Raw genomic sequence first — 27,776 nt, 5'->3', positions numbered from 1 at the left:
TTTACAACTCTCAGCTCAGTTCTCAATTGTGCTAACTAAAATTTAATTTTCCTTTAATAGCAACGATATTAAATTTTATATAAAATTTTTATGAATTATAATAAAAACACCCTGTATGTATAGTTTAATTTTTAAACATTGCGCAACACAATAATAAAGGTACTTAGATAGTGCTTGAATGGTTATTTCAACTATAATGCTAATATAGTTAAATTTCTTATCTCATATTTTTACTAGTACTCGGACTAATGTCCGGACAATACTCGGACTAGTGTCCGGACAATACTCGGACAAAAATTGGATGATGTGAAAAATACCTTTTTTGTGTTAAAAATAATTATTTTAAACAACTTCATATCATTTGAATAAAATAACACTTCTATTATGTTCAAATGTTAAATACATAAGGAGTTACCAATATTTCACTACATCTACACCACATGTACGACTGAGTACATAAGTACTATATATACTAATTAAGTGAAATGAAATCAATACAATATTCATATTTAAAATGTTTCCATGGAAGGAAATTAAAAGGATATACAATTTCAAGACATTCCTTGAACTGTCATTGTCATTTCAACCATTACATATGCATATATCCTTAGCATTCATATCGTGTATGACATTTTCATCTCTGCTTTGGGAAAACTAAAAAAATAATAAAAAAAAAATTCCTCTGTGTGCATTGGCTGCATTGAATGATATGTATTATTTATCTATAAGGAAATATTTACATTGCATATTGGAATTTACTCTTTGCATAAAATTTAGCAAAAGGAATCTAAAGGCTTTTGAAAACTATATATATAATAATAATAGACTGCTTTGATTTGAATTTGAATTTTATTCAAAATATATTATTATTGTTCAATGCTTATTGAATAAAAAGAATAATCTTGACGATTAACTAATAAATCTTAGCTTCATCTACATAAGTAAATACCACGGTGACATATATATGTACATTCATACATGTACATTGTTTATCCATTATTATTTATTCATTGTTTTCTCTTTGTGTTTTTATTTTTCTCTACATTTTTAAAACAATAGAATGCAATTATAAAAATAAAATACAAATTCATTTTTATAATTAAAATATTTCTATATACAATAATAATATAATATACATTGCTCTATTACAAATAGTTATTTGTGCACTTATCTATTATTGATTGAAGATCTTCTTTAGAGGTGTTAGTAACTAATGTACTATTTATGTTTTTATACGAGTCATAAATTCGAACTGCTAACAAATATTGTTTTATATAGAGAAACAAACGCCGATTCATATTCTGTCGGGACATGACATTAAGACCAGAATTCCACAAATATTTCATTTTCGTCTTTTACTATATATATATTTTTTTTTAAAGAAATTCACATTGCTTCGTTATTGTCCAAAACATGCAAAGCATCAATTTACTATGGTAGTGGTTTTCTCCTATGAGAATCTTGTCCTGTATCAGAATCTCCCTTTAAAGAACACTTTAGGCTCTGCCAAACATTTATTATGATTGGGAACAATAAGCCTAAATGAATCCTTATGACTGGTTAACGGCTAACGTATAGATATAGTATATGTAATCTATATATGCGTAATAACATAATTAGGTCATATAATATATTATTACCCCATAGTACCTTTTGAGTTGACAAAGAGAAACTTCTCTCAACTATATGTTATATAAATAATATAGTTTAAATATAAAATTCATTATTCCTCCCTAATTATTTTTTTACCTAAAACCTATAAACATATACCGTCTCAGCAGCTAGAATTACATGTCGAATCTATTATAAATGTAGAACGTCTGTCTGGATACACAGAAGCAAATCAGAGGTTTCTGGGTTAATTTCTGTTTTTACAGCGTATTGGACCATAGGACGGCATAAAGCAATGCTCGGTCTACTCTGCAACGCGTGTCTTCCAGCTATTGAAAAAAGGACAACAGAGCACCTGCTATGTCTATATCCAGGCTTGGCCTGAATCAAATTTCTTTGATATTTCTCCATTTCTTCCGAAGAATCAAAACATATGAAATATTTTTTTTTTTTATAAATTTTACATACAGTACTGTAACTGAAATTATTGACTTAACTATATTTAATAATATCATTTAATTATATTTATCAATTATTATAATTATTATTTTTAACAGTTATTTTAATTTTTAACAGTTTACAGAATTGAAACTATTTCTTTTTAAAAAAATTTAATGTCTATTATTATATATATATATACAAGTTCTACTTCAAAAGTTTGCCTCATCGCTATTATATATAATTAATATTAAGGATTTATACTTAATATTTTATTAGATTGAACTAAAAGAATTCCTTATAAGCACCACCTTTAAGGAATTTTTTTAATTCGGATTTATTTTATTCTAATAAACTTACTTCTAAACAAAGCTTTTAGATTACCTAACTTTTTATTGTTTTTTTTTTTAAAAACTCATATTTTTTTATATTCAATGTATTTTTCATAAGATAATTGTACCGGATTGGTGTTATGTGAAATTTTTTCTCTTCAAAGCCATGTCTCTAAAGTCTTGTCTTTACTGGTACTTTCTGCTATGTCTGTGTATGTTAATAAATTCTTCTACAAGTTTTAAAAGCAGAGGCTTTTAAAAATGTAAAAAAAAATTATTTTAATAAAGATATAATATTTTTTTGTTGCTTTAAGACTTTTAGTACTAACCAAGGTTCACTATGTCAAGCGAATTACATAGATTTTAAAAATATTATAACTTTTTACTATTTATTATAATTTGAAATTGAAACTTTAATAAGAAAATTGTGTGGTTTTAAGAATATTTATATATAGTATAAAAACTATTATATTAATTAATTAATTAATAAATCTCTCGTAAATAAAAATAAGTTTTAGCAATAAATTTAAAATAAAATTGTACTTTTTTAATTAAAAACAAAAAAAAATATTATTGTAAAATATAACTAAAAGTCATATTGTCTATTTAAGCAATTGATGTAAATTTATAATAAATTTTTGTATTAATAAGCAATTTTAAGAGAACACATACTTAGTAGCTTTTATATGTGTATTTCGATGTGTTTGTAAGCAATTAGCTTTTTACTAATATAATCAAAACTATAATTGCGTTAATTTAAATTAAAACCGCACTAGCTTAAGTAATCGTATCGCATGCCTAGTACTAAAATCTATGTGCTTTCAATATATTTTTTGTTTGGTGTACACATAGCTTTATATATTTATATATATGTAAAAAGATTTAGTACATATTTACTACTCAACATTAAGCTTATATACTTACCCACCATGCAATACCCTAGCAACTCCAAATAATTTAATACTCCCACTAATTTAGCCATAATATCCAACACACTTCCTTAAAAAATATATATACAAAAATATATAAATATATATGATAATATATATACACACTCAGCTGTACAAAATTTCTGTGTAAATTTGATTATTTACATATAGTATATTTTATTTTTATTCACTTAAGAAATAAACCTATAATTGCATATATCACTTTTATATATATATATAACTTTCTTTCTCTTTTTTCTTTATATTATTTCTCATGCTATAATATATATTCTTAAAAATCCTCTTATTGTGCATCAACCTTCATTCCATCTATAAATCCTTTCCGTACCCAAACTCTTTTGCTGTAAACTCCAAACGTAGCTCGATTTAAATGAACGTCGTTCAAGGCGTGACATGTCACCTCAAGGTCGTAAAAGAGTGGCCGGCATGGTAGCGCGTGATTATCGCACAGTATCTGGCATTGGACAAAGTTATCACAATCAGGTTTGCACATTTTCAATAATTCTTAAATATGTTATATATAAAGCAGCAACTCATAAAATAATTACGTTATATCTGAAGCGGTTACTTTCAAAAAAGAGGTCATAGAAATACCATAGTGTTATCTAAAACAATTAAAGGAGGTTAAATCCTACACTCTATTAGAAGTTAAAGAACCATATATATTCTTTAGAAAATCTAATTCAAAATTAATTTAATGTATTTAAATGATTATATATGTCTAATAAAATTAAGATTTGTGACCTTATAATTCACTGGCTTATGAGTGGGAGAAATTACATATAATCGTTTAGGGTATCCTTATTTATAGAACTAAAAATTAATGATAACAGCTTGTACCAATTTTACTTATTTATTTACTTTTTTCAGAAATAAAACTCGCAACGAAAGAACTTGTCTCACAAAAATTTCTACAAAATCTAAGCAAATTCATTAAATTAATCCAGTTTGTTTAGTTTGAATAGATTATTATATCCTGAATACTTATACAAAATTTCTGATTTACTTTATATGCAACCTTAACTAAAGTTCAATATACTTAAATATCCTTATAGAATATTTTGGTGATATTATAATCAAATCACAAGACGCCAAATCTGTGAGGTCCTTACATGCCCGATAAGGCTGCATATACATTATATTTTATTAATATTAGTGTATACATTGAAGCACATTAAAATAATCTCAGTCCCTATTAGTTTGTCACACACCACAGCTAACTACTATATATCTAAAAATTTAGTTTTTGAATATTTTTTTGCAATCTTTTTATAAACTTATAAACTTTTTAAAGCATTACTTAAAAATTTTTGCTCTATGTATTTGTAGTTTAAAATATTTTTCTTAAAAAGCTGCCTGAAAAAGTTACTAATATATATTACCTTTGACTCTTTACTTTTACTCACTATTTATAGTTTTTCCGTATTAATTTATATTACCTATGTATTTGTTCAATATCAAACACAAAACTTACATGGTTTCTTCATCTAATCGAAAACGAGGGGAATTGAAAATTTTTTTTTATTCCCTCTCAGTTAAGGGCAAATAAAATTACTCGTATATTTAAATAATTATTTTTAATAGCAGGCTGGTTCACAAAGCGGTTACTTACGTCGCAATGGTGCCACTACAGGTCCTGGTGGCATGAGCCTTAGTCAACGCAGTCATTCGGCAGCACCAAGCGATAATTATCACGGCGTTAGTGGTGGTCACGGTTACTATCGTAGCAATAGTCCACGTCGTGGTTCACTCTCACCGCCAGACGAACGTTATATAGACTATCAAGTTCTTCCAACACACGCCGCCGCTAGTACAGCGTACGGTGTACAAAGTGGTGGATCGGGTGCTGTTGTCACTGGTGGCACAGCTGCAGCAGCAACTGGCGCAACAACACAACAGACGCGCTTTCAATCACGTTCAGCAACTGCCACACCTACTGGTTCACCGAAGAAAAGACAACTGCCACAGGTAAATTAAATATTCAATTTAATTTTATTTAAAAATTTTATTTATAATTATGAAATACAATCTAATAATTGTTTGATGGAATGTGAAATTTACATAATAATATATTGTAATAAGATATTTATAAATACAATAAGAAGTACTAAATATTTATATCATTCCATTTAAAAGTATTTCTATCAATAACGAAGCATTTACTATAATAATTTCTTAAATTTTTCATTATATACCATTATCCGATCCAATTAACTTTATAAAACAAGTTTTATTTTTCTCAACTTTCTTATTAAATATGCCATTATATTCCTATCGGTCATGACAGCAATCCAACCGTCCTTTAACCAATCCCTTTTACATTCAGCGAATTGAAGCCAGTCACAAACATCAATCTGCAACAGATTACCCAGTTCATTATCCTCTTAGCATATATAAAATGTTCCTCTTTCGCGATTTTCCATTGTTAGCAATTTCGACTTTTTTTAATTAGAGCGTTATATTGCCTTCTTAAGACATGTTCTAACCACAACATGAGACTTCACTATATTAGTGTCCAGATGAGACTCGTACAACTTATCGTTATATCGAAGACCATTAAAAGAAATTTGATCGTCTATGCTTCTGCGATCTATAATATTTTGGGTTAATAATAGTGTTTAAAATTAGCAATTTTTAAAATGTTATTTTAGTTTATCGAGGGGACCTTCAACTTCTCCAGAGTAATAAAGTAGTTACTTACTTACTTAGTTAGATATTAATGACGTGAGTCGTCATTAGCCACGTGCAGAAGTAGAAGATGTGGACGTCCTTTATCAGCGGTTACCGAATCAAACATCTTTCTATTCGGAGTACTTTCCTCCTTTCGCACGACATGGCCTAGCCAGCGAAACCACTGAATTTTTATGCACTTAACTATGTCAAAGAATTTTTCTTTCGAATGCTTCTAAGCCCTTCTCATCACTGCTGGTTATTGTCCAAGCTTCTGTACCATACAAAAGGATAGACATGATAAAAGATTTGTATTACGTATTTTTTGTTTATTATCTTAAGCCGCGCTAATATCTGTTGGTAATCTGTGATGTTTCGTTAAGTCCCTAGGAATTTTTGGTGTTTACGCTAGTTCCCAAATTAATATGTATCCTGTCATATATATTATATGATATGAAGTATATGCAAATTATTAAGATATTTCCCTTATTTATAAGAAATTGATTATATTTATAATTAATAAATAAAAATTATTAATAACATTTTTTAAAAAAATTTTTCGTTAATTCTTTTTTCATAAAAATTAAAGGTACCGCAAACTTCACGCAGCGCAATGCTTCGTGACCGCCTAGGACAAGAATTTGACGAACGTATAGCGGGCAGTCGCTTTAGTCGGCATCGGACACGTCAACCGCACCATCAGGCTACATATCGCAGCACCGGAATGGGCGGCTGGGAACGTCATTATACTGGCCTCTCAGATAGCGATCTCCATTCAATGGAATCACGCATGCGTCCACGGCATTCCCTGTCTCCGGATAAGGATTTCATGGGCGAGTTCGGTGACTCCGATATGGAGTCTGTTGTAAGCGTAACCTCAAGTGCTTTCTCGACACAATCAGAGCGGCCACGTGGTTCACGTGGACTAAGGTAAGCGCTTTTTATATGTTTGAAGCTTAATACAGAGAGCAACTGAAAGCTTTTTACCACAAAGCTTTACATTTTGGGAAAACAAAATTAATGCACCATTTTTTGTTAGTATAAAAAGAACTAAAACCTTTATTTTGTTTCTTTCGAGCTCATTGAAAGTATTTTAAAATTTCACACCCAAAAATTTATTAACAGATTGGTAGATATACAAAATCAGAAACATGAAATTAAACAAAAAAATATGTTAGTAACATATTTGTTAATGACGACTTGTTAGAAAGCAAAACAAAATTTTCTTTGTTTATTTTCGTTGTTTTTTGCATACAAACAAACAACTCAACCATACAACAAACGCGTCTGAATTTTGTGTTTTAAACTGCTTTGTATGTCACTGCAAACTGACCATCAACCAACTGCAAACTTGCGACGAACTGACATAACCTCAATGACAATGCACACAAAATTTTGAATTCGATTATTTGCGAAATTGAAAAACAAATAATTTTTGTTTGAAAAACTCATTTAAATAAAAAATTTTAACAAATTCAAAAACCGAAATCAACTCAATCACTTTGCATGCGCATGCGGATGAACTCGTTTCTGCAACATAAACAATTATATAATTTCAAACAAAAACCAACAACAACAACACAACCAAACTGAACACAAAAACAATAACAAAACCATAACTCAAAATAAAAAAAAACAATCGAAAACAAAAACAGAAGCTTACCACGCAATTGGCGCATGCTGCTTGGCGCCAATAATAGCAACGGCGGCACTACACGTAGTCGCGTCGTCGGTCCGGGCGGTTTATTTGAACGCTTCCGCGCCAATACCATTGAAGTCGATGATTGTGATTTTTTACCAAATAGTTTGACAACAGCACCAGCAGCGTCAGCTTTCATGCATACGCCACCACAGTTGCATACAACAACAACAACATCTACAGAACAAATGCTGCTGCTCGAACAGCTTGAACAATTACAACAACTTGCACAGTTGGCTGCATCTGAATCACCACCGAATACAGCAATGACCAATCCACATCCACAACTAATACCAACACCACATCATTTATTACAACAACAACAACAACAACAATCACAACAGCAACCACAACTGCCAACTCAACTTATGGTGACCGACAATACCGGCAATTTAGTCGAACAAATTTTCGTCGATACCGGCGATACAAATTTATTATTATTGGACAACGACATGGCCATTATGCCGCCAACAAGCATGTTACATCCACAAATACAAACTTCACTACAACAACAAATACAACATCAATCCCAACCATCACACACTATACCCACACAGCCAGTCCATTCATTTAATCCACATCAGTATATACCACACATACCTGATTCCATACATTTTCCAGAATTTTTAACTCAGGCAGCTGATTTCACTCATTTCCCTGATAAAATGTTTCGCCGTAATGGCAGTACCCATACCAGTGGCGGAGGTTATCCCTTTATAGATCAATTACCCTCGTTTGATCAATTCAAACGTATTACAACACCAGTAATGAATTTTTTTCGTCACCCGAACTCCACGCTGTCAACAGCTAGTCATTCTCATGCACACGAGCATCCGCATTCCATTTCTACTTCGCCTTCATCGTACGTCGGCTATGTGCGTGATCATTTTGATAAGTCTTGCAGTCATTGTCAGAACGGCAGCCAACCGGTTGCTCTTTCGACAAATGCTGCACTCACCACGCCCGGCATTGCTATCGGCGCTTGCGATGATCCGTTTTGCATTGCGGATGCTCATCCCCATCCACAACATCATCCGGTTTCACATGCATTTACTGCTGAGCAGTTACTGCGTCGGCCTTCACTTTCCATGTATCAACCGTTATCTGAACCTTCACTGCCAACTATGGACCCGGTAATGTGCGACGAATGTGTGGATCAACATTTTTTAACTGGTATGACAGGACCACAATGCGATTTAGGTGCCGTACCAACATATCATGTGCATACACCAACACCAACTGCACACAAGAAAGCAAAATCTACATTAGCGCCACCACCTCAATTACCAACGCAGTCTGTTTTACGTTTATCACGACAACTAAGTGAAGATGCGCTCATTGCAGCTGTACCAATTGCTGAAGCAAAAGCCCAACCTACATCTATACTTAAGAAACCGAAAGTTGGTACAGCTACTGGTACTACATTAGACAGACGAAAAATGTTTCATGAAGGGCAATCACGTTCCTTGGACTATGATGATTTACATACTAAAAGTTGGGGTAGACGTCGAATACGTTATGAAGATGAAATTGAAAATCCTCCTCTGGATGATCTTTCTCGAACATATGGGTCTGAAACTAATATACGTCAATCATATATGGGCGCTAATGTTGATGCGAGAAATCCACTCAGTCATTCTCATTTCCTAGTTACTGACGATAAAATAGTCACAATAACTTATGATTCTGATGTTGGATGGACCAGACGTGGTGTAGCACCATCACTTTTTCGTGATCCTCGTCGTCGTTTTGATGCACGTAATGAACGTAATCATATGTCATTAGATTTACAACGTACGAATCAACAAAAACTTTATGGCCCTACACTGCCTTACTTAAAACGACGACGTAATTTACCACATCCACCAAGCGCACAAAATGCACACAACTTTTCTCCAGTTGAACCAGATTCAAACTTACCATTTCAAGATGAAGCCATGCTAACTGATCCAACAGCACATTCGTCTGCTACACTACCGCAAGGTGAAGCCTATATGAATGGTTATACAAGTGGTAGTGGTGCTGTTGAACGACAAGGTCCTATTGGTGAACCACACGATCCTAATCGTTCAACAGCAACTGGTACAACATCAACATCATACCAAGCACGTCATTCGTCAATAGCCTCAAAACGTAGCAAATCATCAATGGCCACCGGTGGTCAACGCACTCGTGCAGAACATTTACAACATGAGTCAGGTAGTGATCGCAGTAATCTCGTTAGCATTAATGACCAACCAGAATATTTTGAATACGATGATTACGGCGATCAAATCACAAATAATTCACACAATAATCGAAATTATCCAATGAATACAAGTAGTAGTAGTGTCGGTAGTAGTAGTGGTAGGCAAAAAGGGAAAGAAGTTTCATCCGTCATGGAACAACAGACGAAATCTAGTAGTGGGAGTGGTAGTGGTGGTGGTGCTTCTTCTACTACTGCTGCTGGTAATATCGTCGTCGGTAGTAATATTGCTAATAATGCTTCTTCTTCCTCTTTTGCAAATTCCCATCATGGTGTCGCTAACTCCACATCACCTAAACGTGCCTCATTGAAACATACAAATACAATAAACGACGCAAACGAAAACGTAACGGTTGACGGAACAACAACAACTACTGTACAAACAACAACAACAACATCAAATATTACAACATCAACCTCGCCTGCCGCGGCAACAACTACAACAACAACGAATAAAACAAATACTGATCCAAATGCTACTGGTACTGAATTAACCAATTCTGATGGAACGGCACTTGCCGACGATCCTGATGCGGATGCACCACTTGATGTTATTGATTGGGATGCCATTGATGCGATGTTGGATGATGATTTTAGTGAATATGATAAGGATAAGAATGGTGGTGAAGAAAAGAAAGATGAAACAAATTTCAGTCAAAGTGTTGAAGAAAAAGTTGGTAAGTAATTGAATACATAATATTTTTATTATTTGTTATTTTATTATTTTTTATTATGTATTTTTATTATTTTATTTTTATTATCCTTTTTTTTAATTTTTGATTACTATGAGTTAATTAAATTGGATTAAAGATGACGTTCTATAAATAAATTAATTTACGAATACGAATAATTTTTGTTTTATGAGAACTTTTATTAGATGAATAAAAACGCGATCGAATTTCTCTTCATCATTTATCTATATGAGACTGCATGCTATATGACTGGGTCTACCCTACAATGACTTTTGTCGAGGTTATGCCTCTGAGGATGAGGGATCAACCCTGCCTTTCTTTAGCTAGAAGAAGATCAAAAATCTTCAGAACCCCTCTCCTCACCGATCTGACTGAGCTGTCATCCTGTAATGTTAGACACCTGATCAAGTCTATAAAACTGTCAGGTTGGTTTTCCTTTACCTAATGGGAGAGTCTGATTTATACTGATTTAAATATATGTACGTACTAATGATATTCCTGTAGTACCACAATGGATCATTATTTGAGCTTAAATGGCTTTTTGAAAACAAGGCCGCCACTTCAACCTACTTACCTTTATCTATATTTTATTCCAATCTAAAACTATTTTTTATTTGTGACTAAAACATTGCCAACATTGCTATTCCTGTAGTACCACAATGGATCATTATTTGAGCTTAAATGGCTTTTTGAAAACAAGGCCGCCACTTCAACCTACTTACCTTTATCTATATTTTATTCCAATCTAAAACTATTTTTTATTTGTGACTAAAACATTGCCAACAATTTATTATTATAATACAAATATTTTGATATGGATAAAGAAATAATTTGTAGTTGACTATATAAATCGCTCTGATTAAGTTATAAAAACTGAAAAAATGAATGTTTCTTGAAAATCATATTTCTCAAAAAATCGTAAGAGAACTCTATTGTAACTTTGTCCTAAATCTGCCTTAAGAATCAGGCATGAAATTGCTTGAATATATAATAAAGCCTTAATTGGAGTAACTACGAAAATTAAACTTTTACTTGTATTAAAATTTTGGGTAGGAAGGACGTTATAATGTTTTCTAAATCAAATATAGTCATTTTTAAATTCGTTTTTAAATAATTATCAGTTTGTGCATCTACATATATTGGATGTCTATAAGGTGTCAGAGAACGTTCAATAAAATCAAAAATATAAAATTATGTATGTTAGATATGTTCAAGGCATTAGAGAACGTTCAATAAAATCATATGGGAGAGTGGAAAGATCCATATCTTATAGCAACCGTAATATAAAATGAGAAAAAACAAAAATTATATAATTTTTATAAGTTAAATAATTTATACATTTTGAACCAAAACAAATTTATAAATTAAAATTATTGAATTTATAAAAATGAGTTATTTTCATATTATTGTCATTATTTTATTATCAAAACATCGCACCATAAAAAAAATTTTAATTCAAATTTTTTCATTTCAAATTGTTTTTAACTCATCTCCTTCAGATGGTAGTTTATCTGATACAGCGACTGATCGTAAGAAAGGAACTGTGGACCAAGAACGTTCTCCAAAGAGTGGTAGTGGTATGGGTAAAAAATCGAATTCTACATCACAGCTCTCAGCAACAGGTAAGTCCGAACGTTTTGTTGCAATCTTACATGCCATTTAAAGTAATGTAGTTGCCAGTTAAGCAGCATCTATATAATTACCGATTTTATATGCTAAAAATTATAACCAACTTCATGCTATATCTTAACCAAATCAAATACCGATTTATTCACTGCCGATTTTTTGCATACTTGACTGCATTTTTATATTCATTTGTTTTAATTTATATTTACTTATGTTTTTCATTTATTATTTAAACTAGTACTTAGAGAGTTTAATATTTATTTTTCATATTGATTGCGCGTATCATATTAACGTTAACTAACAAAAAAAAAATATAATAAAAATTTTTGATTTTTGATACTAATCTACAATAATACCAAAAAAAAAAAAATAAATTCAAATTCATAATCAAAAGGTCGTAAAAGACGTATGGGCTTTGGAAAAAAGGGTAAGAACTCATTTACGGTGCATCGCAGTGAAGAAGTTCTGCCAGGTGAGATACGTGGGGCGCTATCGCGTGGTTCATCTTCAGAAGCAGATGGTGGCGAAGCATTCACCGATGCTGGTGCCGGTAGTGGTGGGGACAGGTTCGAACAAACTATATATTAGTTTTTTTTTTTAATTCTTATTTAAATTAATAATTTAATTTATTTAATTTTTGAATTATTTTTATATTTTTTTATATTTTCTTTTCTTCTGTTTATAAGTAAATTATGATTTATTATATATTGCTTTCAAAGGATGATAAACATAAAAAACTACCCGATTTTTTTAATGACAATTAGTTTTAAGCTTTGAAGGATTGTAAAAGTTCTTTGCAGCTTTAAGCTCAAGCTGCTTACGAAGACCTCTCTGTAAACTTTGTGCTAAAAATTATAAAGAATTTGAAATTTTGCTAAATAAAAAATAAAATAGAACTTTGAAATTATTAGGGAATGCTAAAATAACTTTTCCATGTCATAACTTATTTTACTTCTTAAAAACATTATTTGACTAAAAAAGCTTAGAAATTAAAAGTTTTTGTAAAAGCATTAAAAAGCTCTTGGCGCTTTGGCATGCTTCCCGACTTATTTTATTATCTAGGAAAACCTTTAAAGAAAAATTAAAGCTTTTATTTTTATATTATCGTACACTATCCTCTCGTATTTTTACTCGTATTTTTTGCGATAAACCCCTATTTCAGTTGTACAACAAAACAATTTATTTTTACAAAAACAAAGTTAACTCCAAAGTCGATACGTATTTTTAGGCTTTTATTTGCTAAAAAGTTATTAACAAAAACACGTTTTGTTAAACGGCAATTCCGCTAAAAGCTATCATGTTCAGAACCTTACATCCGGTGTAGAAAGAAGAAGGTAGCCATGAAAGCTTTTAGCAAGGAATTGTTGGTTGCGTTTAAAATTTTTTATTAGCTTTAAAGCTTCAATATTATTGAGCTTTTTCAAGCGCATTTTTAATAATATTTTCCGTTTGAACAGTAATGCATTTTCATTATCATTTAAGAACAATTTTAAAAAAGTAGCATTAATTTGACCTTTCACATGAGTTCGTAGAATTGAAGTTAACTAACAAAGCGTGCCCAAAAATAATTTTCCATAATTTTTTTTACTAAAACTAATATATTTATTAACTAAACAAAACATTTTGCTACCATTTCGTTGAAAAAACATAACACATATATTTTTGTTGCTATTAAAATATTTTTGTAAAGTTTGTATTTAATTAATTAAAGTAAATATGCATGCTTTTACACTAACAAAAAAAAATTATTAAGAAGATTTTAGACAAATTTATTTCAGCGAAAAATTACACTGGAAAATGTGGTAAGCTACGCCAATCCAATTATAAAGATCTATTAACCTTATATCATATCTTCTTATATAAAAATAAATATATATTTACAAATTGAAAGGACCATTAGGATTAATACTACATAAGTAGACGTCATTTGTAGGATCATAATTTCATTGTCTATAGTACTTTAAATTCCATTTGCTTTTTTCTGTTTTGTATAAAAATCCGCTTAATTTACCCTATATCAAATTTATCTACATTAATTAAGATAATTTTCATTAATATAAAATCGAAAATTAAATTTTTTATAATAATTCTTTGATATACTATATATGAGTAAAAAAACATATAGTATATCAAAACATATAGAATAAATATAAATATAAATTATTTTTATATATATAAATGACAAAAAAAATTTTAAATTATATAAATTAAAATTAGTGAAGTCAAAAATAACAAAGGACTTGTAATCCAAAAATTATACACGGGCTTTAATAGCCAATAATCTTTCCGATAACCATTGGAAATGTATATCATAATATATGCTATATATTACATATATAGCATATATATATATTATATATATGGCATATATATATATTATATATATGGCATATATATATATTATATATGTAGCATATATAACCAAAAACGCAGATCGTAAAAATAGTCGAAGATATTTTGCAAGGACTGAATTATTATCTCAAAAAATAATAATAGAAAAAAATAAGTTTTTTATATATTGTAGATTTTTATGTATCTAAGTTATTGTAAAACCAAAAATAAATTCATTATTTTTTAAAAATCATATTTAAAAAAATGTGTCAAATAAAAAGAAAATATTAATTGCCAAAAAAAAAAATATTTGATGAGTACTTGGCAATACTCGAAACAAAGTTGACGGTACAACTTCAAATTTCAATAAATTAAATAAAGTTTTTGTTGTTGTCTTTTCATTTCTATTCAACCCTTCTACCTTTTAAATAGTTTATTCTCGTCATAAGACGCATAATTCTCAGCAAAAAAATTAACATTTAAAACTATTTTGGATACGTAATAAAACATGTGTTTCTAGCGACATTTTATTGTATATAAAATGGATACCTCGTTATTTACTTTTTCTTTAAAAATATAATATATAAAATAAATAAAATATGCTATTCTATAACCCCAATGCGAAAGACTTCAAATCTTATATATTTTATGTAGAATTTGTCTTAAGTTTGTGGGAAATATTACTGATGCAACGCAATTACTATTTGCATCTTCCACTCTTACGCATTTCTTCAAATTAGAGAACTTAGATATTTTCGTAAGTAGCTTAATTATACCATTAACTTAATTAATTAACTTGGCAATGACACCACATTTATCTGAATAAGTAATAAGGAAAGTGTACTATGTACTATATATATATCAGTAATATTATCTTTCAGTTATGGGTTTAATGGACACTAAACCAGCGGTTTTTATAGCGTTTCCCATTTTTTCCGAAAATGCGCCTAGTACCTTCATTTAACTTTCATTAAACCTATACATATCTGCGAGTAATAAACAATATATAATGATCTTTTTAAAATTCTCAATATGCTTCCATTTTTCATTAAAGGATTTTTTGTATATATCAGTAATACATAAGTTTATATAATACATATACAATAATGTAATACTTTTCTATTATAAGTGATTCCCATTCTAATACTGTACCTAAGTTAAGTTCAACACAGTTCGATGTTAAAAAATTGTATATAAAAATCGACTCAGTTTGTTTAACCGAAGAAACCAGATAGTCGAAAAGCCCTTCAGGTAAATACAAATAAATTTGTTCCAATACACGACTGAAATTAATTATGATATTATTTAATGAATCGTTACAATTATGTGTAAAGACAACTCATCATGTATGTAGGAAAACTACAGTTCACTCCATGTTTTAATAGCCATTAAATTTTTTTTTCATTTAATAGACGTGAAAATTTTTATTCGTGGAAGCCAATGAAAACTATGGGAAAATTCATTATCTTTTATTACCATTTGGAGAATATACAATCTAATTTCGAAAAGATATGATAAATTGAAAGTGATATGCATTTTTTATGTACAGAAAATTAATTGGTAATGAAGCTGAAATTAAGCTATTAATTACATATATGGGAAAATTGCTATTACATCTTAGTAGTGGACTTTAAATGGGTTATAGAAAATGTTTCCCTCCGGAAAAGGTTGTTATTTTATCCAAAACTTTGTACACAAGCTATGTGTGAAACTTTATTTTAGTACATATTTAAACAAATAAAATTGAAAATGAAACATAAATAATACAATGTATCATCAGTATATTCGCACTGCAGTGCCGTGGTATTCTTACATTTATGACGTCATCATGCTCGCACTACAGTGCAGTGGTATTATTACTATTACTATTGTTTATATTAAACAATATGTATCAGCAAATCAGAGAAATCAAATTTTTTTAAGAACTTAAAAACTATGTTAGAACAATATATACGTCATCATGAATATAACGGGGGTTGTCGAGTCACACCCCCTAGTTTTATGTATATATGTTAAGTATGTCCTTATTTACAAATTTTAAAAATACATTATAAATTTTTATTATATTATATTATCAATTTTCAATAATACATTAAATTAATAACTACTCTATATTTTAATAATTTTATTTTAAATATATATGGTATAATTAATTTTTTGAACTGTTAATATTAAATAAATATTTTGATTTAAACTTAAATACATTAAAGCAATTTTAAAAATAGTGGCATTGCATATGTATTTATATATATACATATATGTATATAGATTATATATATAATGTATATTACATATTATATATAATATATATATGATGTATTATAGACTATACATTATATGTTATATATTATATATTATGTATTAGGTATTATATATTACATATTGTGTTATATTATATTATTATATATTAGTCATATATTATATTATTATATTAGTCAACAGTTTTTAATGATTACATTAATATTGTCAATTACAAAATTATTAACTATTTGTTGACTAAGCTACTTATATATATAGCTTATGTTGATATATATTATTAATAATAATGAATAAATAAAATAATGAATAATGTAAATAATGAATTATTTACAGAGATTATTGATTTATTTGATTTTCATATGAAATAAATTAATGAATTCACTATCAGGACTATATCCTTTTTTGTATTGTAAGTGTATTTGTATTTGTATTTTGTATACATTTTTGTATTCTTTTTTATTTTTTAATTTATATATAGGTTTATTTTCAATTATTTCAAACCCATATCTTTTTTCTTATAGTCTTATATATGTATATGTGTCTTTAAATATTTATATTATTATATTTTTATATTATTATTTCTTATATATATTAATGTATATTACTTCTAATACATTAATATATTTCTTTTATTTTTGAAAATATGCATAAATCCATATTTCTAAATGTTTTTTTATTAAAATTTTAATTATAATTAATTAATTTTTTTTAAAAACAATTTTGTTACTTTTTTATTAATAATTAATAATTAATTTTTAATTATTATTAATTCTGTTAATTCGTTATAGCAAATCTTTTTATATGAAAACATTTCATATAAATCTATTTTCATTTTTTTTTTCAAAATATTTGTGTGTTTTATTTTGTTTCTTAGTATTATTGTTATATATTAATATATTATTATGTATAGTTTACTTTATTTTTATATATTAACGTTTTTGGTTTTAAAAATATTTAAATTTAACGATGTTTTGTATAAGTACATAAATCTTTATTGCAATATATTATTTAATATACTTTTTTGTATTTAAACGTACTTTAAAAATTTAAAAAATGTGTAAATCGGATGAAGCGGTCTTTTTAGAAATTCATACTTACATATTGCATACCTCATCCCATTAAATGACGTCTACTTCAAAAAAAAAAAAACTAATAAAACCAAAGAATATCAGTTAAATGATCAAAATAAATGTTTTTTATAATAGGAAGTTACCTATAATGTTACATTTTTGCCAAACAATTTATACAGAGTATATATTTTAATTGCATGCTCTCCAATTTGTTATTAAATATTTAAAATGTTTATCATCTTTTGATTAAATACAATATTTTCATTACTTGATTTGTAAAAAAGAAAAAATTTTTTCATGTTTGTTTATATATTTTTATATTCAGGGAGAGATAGACTACAAAGTTCAAGGCATTTAATAATCATGTTTCTTGCAAATGCTACTTTTCAAGCGGTGTGGCCTTAGAAATCAAAATATGTCCTATTGAAAATTGGTTAAGTTACTTAAAGAGTCAAAATTTAAAAATTGATCGGTCTTCCGCCTTTCTAAGGTTATACCTTCACATACTAAACTCAATTTAAAGTTCAAAAACATTAGCAAAATTATCCATGAGTTGTGTGAAGTTTTGATATATCACTGCATATTTTTAACAAATCTTAAACAAATATAATAATACACATATAACCTATTTTTATATATTACAAAACGAAATTATAATTATATATGAATATAAATTTTAAATGTTTTAATTTTAAAAATATATTTAAGATTTCATTTTGCTTATGCTTCATTTCAACTTTTGTTTGCAATTGTTCGTTTTTGCTGTTCGCTTATCCGTTAAAAGTTTTGCGTTTTGTTTTGGCTACGTAAAGGGTGAGGTGGCGTATAGCTATATAGATCGGCTTATGATTTAAAAATCTCTTTATTTAATTTTTATCCTAAGAACAAATACAGCAAATGGTATTCCTTTTAAGAATACTGTACAAGGATGCAAACCGTGCATATACCTAAGTTTCCGAAACCTAACACGCATAATAAACAATAAAAAAATTTTTTAAACTAGAAATCTAAACCTAGCATATTTCACGTATCTCCCATTGACAGACCAATATCAGGCTCAGTATGCTACCAATCATCCACATCCGCATCATCAACGGCAATCGCGTGGCTCCGCAGGCAGCATACAAAGATCTGTTGAGGTGCCACCAAGCGCATCAGCAACGCAATATCGTGCTGGAAGCATACATTCAATCTCTAGCTCCGAGGGCTCATCGTAAGTCATATAGTAAAAATGCTAGAAAAAACAAACATTTTTTTTGCATCGCTGTGAAGAATTTCCCATTTAACAAAAAAAAAAGTTGACTGCTGCCTCTAAAACTATCTAACTATCTTTCTATCTATATTTCTCGCTACCTCTGTGTATATTTTTTGCCTTAACATTTTTTTTTTTGTCTCGTGATTTCACTTTTGTTACTAAATTTTCTGCTCTCAGTGTAAAATATGGTACCATGTAAATGCATAGATCAATTCTATAACAAAACTAAGTTCTGTGTTGCTTCGATTACTTTTCGATGTACTCATGTCTCTGGTGAAACACCTTCAGATTTGTGTCTATTCTGTTCGTAAATAATTAGTTTATTTGTTAGTTTATGTAATATATTTGTTTTATTTTCACTGTTTATAAATTTTAAATGTTTATTGTAAGTTTTTACACCTTTTTAATGTTGTCAATTATATGTTCCGTGCTTTGTACAAATTAAAATTTTTTTTAATTAATTTATGTATAAGTAAAAATGTCTTTGTATTAATATTTTTGATGTGATTTATATTATGTTAATGTGTATACTCTAAAATATTAAAGTTTAAAAACTATTATTGACATTCTAAACAAAATCATAAGAAGTAAAGCATAAGCAGTCAATCCCCCTTATTTAAATAAAATATAGATTAAAATTGTTAAATATGGAAGGCGTAAAAAAGTGAAGCAACTTTATACAGAATAAGATTAAAAAGAAACAAATATTTTCTTTCTTTTTGTGTATTGGTTGCACTGCTAGTAACATATGTCTGAAGTAGGACACAATTTGCGATGCTCAGTTTGTGTTTGCAGAGATTCCAAATCATATATACAATATAATGTATAATAAGAAGATTCACTTTGATTCGCTTATTTTTACAAAACTTCGAAACATTCAAGAGCCATAGATGTCTATTATATCACTAGTTCATGTATAGTACAAATGCTTTCAGCAAAATCGAGAGAAAATTGAAGATGACGCGAGAGTGAGTGTTCTAAAACGTACATAAATAATGAAAATATCAAAAATATTTTACAGAATTTGCTTGTTAAAAGTAAATAATTTTTATTAAAGTAATAGCTATGATATACGGCACATGTGAACCGATTCCGATTAATGTTCTAAACATGAAATGAATGACTTCAAAATTATAGTCACTGACACACCTATGACGGTGCTTTGATTGGGTAACAGATCGTCACGATATATAACATCTCTGTAATGGGACAACCACACTGTTCCTTATATATGACAATTTTTCTTTATATTCCAAACTAAAAAAGATACATAAAAGCATAATTTTGATCAATAAATAAGGTAAAAGCCAAAGCACTATACGATTTGTTTCTCCAATCGCAAATCGTGGTATTAAATATTTAAGAGGAACTACTTTGAAGGAGATTAAATAAACTTTATAGATGAAATGAATACTTTTTAATATATTAAACATTTTTGTCAAAACAAAATTCAATAGTTTAAAACATAAAAATAAAATATAATAAAAAATAGAATATAGAAACTATTTTACCAAACTATTTTTTTAAGTTATTTTGAATTTTAATATTTCTAAAATAAAAAATAAATAAATTTTAGGTTTTCATTATAAATACAATATTATTATTTTTATTAGTATTTTTTTCACTTTCATTTTTCATGTTTTAGATACAATTATATATCATCTATTCAGCTCTAGTACATTAACATAAATGTTTTTTAAGTTAGCACCTATTCAGAGGTTATTATCATAATATATGTTTGCTAACGTATATTAAGCAATAGATTAAGATTATGAAGTTCAAAGATTTAAATTCACAAAATTATATGAAGACAGAAATTAATTTTTCATTTTCTCAAAAATTTAATCAATCCTTTCAATATTAAGTCACAAATGATAAGTTTTATCTCTCCTAACTAATGAGAAACAAATTTAAGATCTTAAGATATTAACTTAAATGGAAATTATTTAAAAAGAAGTACCTCCCGATTGAATACAAACTATAGGTACATTATTATGGGAATGAGTAATATAAAAAATAAGAGGAGATGAAGATTATTACTTAATTTATTCTAAAAATTTTAACCATTCAAATTTATAGTTCTACTACAATTTTTTATCGATTTTCAATATCTATTAAATTTAGTCATATTAGAGTTATAACTTTCAAAATTCTCTATATAAAAATTCTATATGTGAAATTTTAATTTGGATGTGTAATTTAAATTAACTTATATAGTACTTAACTCTTACTCTGTTTTATAATTTTTTTGACGGTTAAAATAATATCTAGTAACAAAATAAGGTTGAACTAATTCTATTAATCTTAAAGGAAAATAAATAATTAAAAATATTATTTAAGTTAATAACTTTGGTATTCGGAAATCGTTATATACTTCAGAACTAACAATCAATTAATACGCGTTGTTTGATTTCATAGACATAAGCTTTTTCGCTTTAATTCATAAAAATTTATCTTGATATAACTTCACATAACTGATCCTTATATAGCAATCATTGTCTCAACGATTAAGCTATTGCATAGCTTATCTCTTAAACAGATAAAACGGATTGGCTGGGACCAATCGTAACGGAATAGCTCAGTTGTTATACCAGATTATACTTCTTATACATAATCAGATATGGTGTTAAACTGCTCTAAATTAAACTTGCTTCAAAGAATCTTATACTATGTTTAAACTCATCTTAATGTCACAAAGATCTTAACTTCGTCTTCGTCGTTTCAGCGAAACTAAGTTGTTTTCTCCATACAAAATTCAAAATCAGTTTTAAGGTTAGAACGAAATTAAGATAAATGGTCTTAATTTCGTTGAAATGAAGGTTGAATTCAAGGGACATTTTAAATGCGACTATGCGTAAGAAAAATTTTAAGCAAAAGATAAAGTTGAGATAACGAAAAAGTGACATTTTTTTTAAATAAATCTCAATGACAGTTGACTTTATAAAACCGCGAAATTTTAAATATACCTAAAAAACTGTAACTGTTAACATTAATTAAAAATAGAGTGAATTCACATACCTGAAATCCACTAAAGCTAATAACACTATTGATTGCATTCCTTTATAGTTATAATAATCAACGTTTAAAATTTCCCAGATACAAATGGTGATTGGAGCAGTTAATTTTTGTAAATAAAAATTATACGATTTCTTTAATTTCGGACAGTATGAACACTTTCGAAATTAACTTAATTTGATTTTTACGAAATTAAGAAAATTTGGCTGTCTGAACATAGTATTAGTTAATTTCTCGGAAGATCTGGATAGAAACTGGAGATATATTACAGAGTTTAAGTTTCAAATTTAACACTTGGATTTATACACTTCTTGCAATTGTCACTGCTAATGATATTTAGTTTATGTTCATCTGACAATGTCCAATTAAAATATTAATTAATTTGCGATAACACAGATATTTTACATTTTAATCAAATGTATTTTTAAACATTCATGTCGGTTTGATTAAGTCACTCCATCTGTCTTTTGATTGTTAATTATATATCAAATTTTTATGTACTAATATACTTCACTAAAAAATCATGATTGTATGACTTTGATATAGACATAGGAGTACTCTTATAAGTGCTTATGAAATAAATTGACAATGAAGAAAACTTAGAGAAATATTTGCAAACCTACTGATTTATAATTATTTTGTAAATATACTTACATACAATATATAAAATAATTTAATTTATTATAAAGCAAATGTAAATATTTTTATTAAATATTATTTTACTGAAGAGGTTAGATTTCGTTTTTGTGTAATTGTGTCATAAAAAATTATAAAAGCATGCATCAAACATTTTTGCACATAAATTTTGTTGAAAAATTTGTTAGAAAATTCTCTTATTAACAAATTACAAACAAATTACAATAAATTTTTTATTATTATTTTATCACAATTTTATGTAAATATATAATCAAACATTGACACTATTGCATGTATTTCTTCCGAAAACTACAATTACACTAAAAAAGCACTGATCACCTCAAAAAATTTCAGCCACAATTTTGTACTTTTGGTAAAATATTTCAAAAAAATAAAAATGAATATAAAAACTATCTCTATTTCTCCCTGTGTATAAATAAACTATTAAAAATTTATAAATTATTTAAAAACCGATTTGGTGAATTTTTATTTATATTTTTTTATGCATAAATGACAATGTTAATTTTGTCGGAGATATAATTTTTCCTTAAATACTTAAATTTTTTTTTTTTTTTTGGTACATCATGAAATTAACAAGAGTTTTTTTTTTTTTAATATTTTACAAACATATCGCAATAAATCTATAGATTTTCGCCGTCACTACGCATGAATGATGGGCAGTTATCAGAGTTTATCGATGGCTTGGGACCTGGTCAGCTTGTGGGGCGTCAAGTGTTAGGAGCGCCATCCTTGGGTGATATACAATTATCAATGTGCCATCAAAAGGGTTTCTTAGAAGTAGAAGTAATACGTGCTAGAGGCTTACAGGTTAGTATATAGTGTTATAATGATTTATTATAAATATTAAAATCAGAAAGTAGTTGTAAAATTATAAGCTATATTAATGATATATAGCTAATCAATAATATACATGTATAAAAATTATTATTAAATATTGTACATATACTAACGATTTTTTTTTGTTTAACAATGTTTAGCAAAAGCCCACATCGAAAATGTTACCCGCGCCCTATGTTAAAGTTTACTTGGTTTCTGGAAAACGTTGCATTGATAAAATGAAAACCTCCACTGCTCGTCGTACATTGGACCCACTATATCAACAACAATTGGTTTTCAAACAGCCGTATAATGGTTGTATATTACAAGTAAGTAATTTTTAGAAAAGTGTAATTACTGTATCTTATGACAATTCTATAGTATATATAATATACAGTCAAACTTCTATAAAACTTCATTATAAAATATAATGACTTACAGCGCTAGATACGAGTTTTTTGAACCAGTTGTACAATGAAATATATACTACATGTCTGGAGTGTAATAAATTATTTAAAATAATTTATTTCATTTTGTTGAGTTTAAAAAAGTTTATTTAACTAAAATAAATTACAGAGAGAAGTAGTTACAGTAGTTGAACTATAAAAAAGAGGTTACCAATATAATTAAAATAAACATTACTTTTTTTTCAATACATTTAATGTAATAAATAATAAATAATGTGGTTTTACCAAAATATAATGAAAAATTAGCCGTATTGTGTTAGATTAGAAACATGTCGCGGGCCGCTTGAGGTCCTGATATAGAATATAAAATATATAGAATAAAAATTAGAAACGAAATAAAATATAAAAAATAGCAAAATAAGTATTTTAATACTACTTAATTAATAAACTATCTCAAAATAAAAACTTATTTCTGTTAATATTTTTCAGGTTACCGTTTGGGGCGATTACGGGCGTATTGAAAAGAAAGTATTTATGGGTGTGGCACAAATAATGCTTGATGACTTAAATCTATCGAATATTGTTATCGGATGGTACAAATTATTTGGAACAACATCACTGGTCAGTTGTCCTACTAATTTAGGTTTAGGTTCATCTAGGCGCTCATCAATCGCTTCACTTGACTCACTCAAACTATAGAAACGTATTTGCATTACAATTACAAAGTGAAAAATATTGAATATTAAACTGCAAAACATACTAACAATTTTATAGCTAAATTAGTATTTTTAACTAAACATATACACAAAATTCAGTAACTTTATAGACGAGTATATCACAATCGTAGTACTCTTAAAGTTTTTATCACATCTTTTCTATTGTTAATTAGTTCATTTGAATTGTTAATTGAAACAAAAACATAAACAAAAACAAAAAACTATCTACTTAAACAAATTGTTTGTAAAATTAATCGAACACACTTAAAAAATCAGTATATTTAACAAGTATCTAGAAATACTATAAAATTATACAAATTTAATAGTTTCACAGCACTTTCCTGTATCTATAAAATTTTTTACTCTAAAACTCTTACTCTATCTTCTTCTTTATGTTTTGCATTTTGTTTGAAAACATTTGTTTAATGCTTTTTCTGAATTTTCTGAACTTCGAGAACATAAACAAATAGTAACATCGTTAAAAAAAGAACATAGTACGAAATTGCGTTATATATTCGGATATGTATTTGTATACAAAAGTAAAGTACCACATTTGCTTAATACACTTAAATAATTAAATATTAATTTGTTTATAAATAAGTGAGAAATTTCATCTCTTTCACCGTTTTATCGTATGGCATAGAATTCTTCAACGTAGTTTATAGGTATGTTCTATCCATCTATTTTTTTTTTTAGATATTTCCCCTTAACTCTTACTAATATTCTAAACACTCTGCTTTGTATTAAAGCACTTAATAATTGTATAGTTTGCATGAAATGCTAATTAAAAATTATTTTTGAATCATTTCATATTAGTATATATATGTTTTAAATTATAACAGTTTAATATTTTTAATTTTTGTACTTAAATTTAAATCCTAAATAATAATTTAACAATGCATTTTTTTCATGATTGATTTTACACATTTATTTTTCCAAGTATTTTTTTGTTCTTTTCAATAAAAAGTCCTCATCCTTATATTTAGCTTCTTATCAGTATCTCTGTCACTATTTGGCTTTGAACTAAGCCAAGAGGAGATAATTGAGCCGGGAATTTCTGTCTCCATTTGATGTTTTCAACGGTAAAACTTTGACCTTCATTCAAAGGACTGGGAGGCTTCTATCACATAGAGTCAAGTAACTAACTCTATGTACTCCATATATATTCTATTATATTCTTCTATCATGTTAGGTCTGATAGAAGATCTATCATAAATTAGATTCTTGGTGGATTTTACATAAGTGCTGAAATCTACCTAAGCTACATGATATTCCCAATTTTTCCGAACCTTAATAGTTCATTTTTAACTAGATGGCACTTGTACCCCTATTTAAACTACAAGTTATTCGGTTTGATTATACCGGCAAACCTAAGAATGTACTTCTCTCTCTTCGCCTATTATGTCAACTATTTATATTAAGTCTAATAATGACGAAGAGATAGTAATTTATAAATTTAAAGATATAGCTTACTTCTCGAAATATGAAGTAGTTCTGCCAGATAGTGCCTATTTCCTCTTTGGTGGTTTTCCTGCAAAAATTTCTAAATTCAAATATACCTCAAAAACTAAGATAGTAACTTAGCATAGTGCATAGTAACTTAGCATAGTGTTGCTCCAAAAAGCTGCTTCTACTAAAATCCGTTGTTAAAACGGCATGCACGGGAAATCAAAATTGTGACGTCATTTATTACTGAAAGCTTATAATTTACAAACTTTAATTGCATTTTGAAATACTCATCTTCTAGAGGTTCAATATATATATTATCACTTCAACTTTAAAACCAGAAAGTTACTTTATACGCAAGTAATTAGACCGGCACTACTGTACGGATGTGTTATATATAGCAAAGCCTCAAATACTACCTTAAAGCAATTACAGATAGCTCAAAACCTGGCTTAAGAAGACTGTTTAAGATTCTATGGTATATTAAATCAATAGACATACATAGAGATCTTAGGATTGACTCAGTGAAAAAATATATCAGAGACGGAGCTCTAAAATTATTCACTAAAGTTGATACGCTACTTACCTGCCTAACAATCTCAGTCACTTTTTTGCTCTCGGGAGATATGGTTTAAGATCCGTCATAACTTAAAGGGCAATAAATTATATGATCTTAGGCTTTGTTTCAGGGGGTGTGGGGGTAGATTGCCCCAGCCATTATAGAGTAAAAGTGCGTAATAAGAGAAGAAGATATATCTGTCATAACATAGTACAAAAACTAATAAATTTTAAATACATTTTATTGTAATAATTATTTGATTTTTAAGATTTCTATTATGAGATTTTATTTTATTTTTTGATCTTATTATCCTGTAGCTTAAAACTGCACTAGAGATAATTTAATTATTTCCTTTTTTACATTAAAAGCATGTGTTTTCTCTTCCCACTATATATATATATATTTATATTTTGATTTATATATATTTGTCTAGTTTTCTAAAATTTGCTGAAACAATTTATTTTTGCAATGAAAGTTTATTTATTTTTTATTATACATAATTCACCTTTTTCCCCATACCATGAAAGTGCATTTATTAGCATTTCATTTAAATTAATCCCATTCACAATCCAATTTTAAAACTTTAAATAAAAACAGCTAATAACACACTATTTATTTTCAAAATAAAATGGCTAATATTTTTTAATTATTAATTATTCATGGGTTAAATTATATAGTTTAAAAGAATATAATATTAAATAGGCACATTGTTGTTTTATCAAGTGATACTAGTGAAAAAAAACTGAAGTGGTAGTGTTAAGAGATCGTAGTCCTAATGGATCTAAATAACATTTGGCTTTATAAATACGCTACAGCGATGCATTAGATAAATCAAATTAATTCCAAATAAATTATTTTTTATTAAAGATCTAAACATAATTAAATACAAAATAATTTAGGGACGTCCCATTGTTTGGGCTGGTGAATCGATAATAATTGAGGAAGAGGGTGAATAATAATATTTACACACAATTTACACTAA

General features: G+C 27.9%; 1 protein-coding gene across 2 annotated transcripts in view; it reads left to right on the top strand.

Annotated features, from left to right (window-relative positions):
- The window catches only part of LOC119678050, an 81,214-nt gene that overhangs the window by 51,551 nt on the left and 1,887 nt on the right, over nt 1-27,776 (top strand). Inside the window, exons 13-21 of one of the 2 annotated variants that reach the window (XM_038089690.1) lie at nt 3,692-3,814; nt 4,916-5,299; nt 6,591-6,931; nt 7,657-10,622; nt 12,137-12,259; nt 12,658-12,829; nt 23,477-23,657; nt 23,828-23,995; nt 24,563-24,694. In XM_038089690.1, coding sequence (XP_037945618.1) covers nt 3,692-3,814; nt 4,916-5,299; nt 6,591-6,931; nt 7,657-10,622; nt 12,137-12,259; nt 12,658-12,829; nt 23,477-23,657; nt 23,828-23,995; nt 24,563-24,694 — 4,590 coding nt within the window. Of the gene's footprint in view, nt 1-3,691; nt 3,815-4,915; nt 5,300-6,590; nt 6,932-7,656; nt 10,623-12,136; nt 12,260-12,657; nt 12,830-23,476; nt 23,658-23,827; nt 23,996-24,562; nt 24,931-27,776 lie in introns of those variants that run through there. The other variant, XM_038089691.1, reaches the window with a different exon arrangement.

The sequence above is a fragment of the Teleopsis dalmanni genome, chromosome 2 (assembly GCF_002237135.1).
Source record: "Teleopsis dalmanni isolate 2A chromosome 2, ASM223713v2, whole genome shotgun sequence".
In the NCBI taxonomy this organism is placed as follows: domain Eukaryota; kingdom Metazoa; phylum Arthropoda; class Insecta; order Diptera; family Diopsidae; genus Teleopsis; species Teleopsis dalmanni.
The sequence above is the reverse complement of the archived record's forward strand: the minus strand, read 5'-3'. Positions and strand labels throughout refer to the sequence as shown.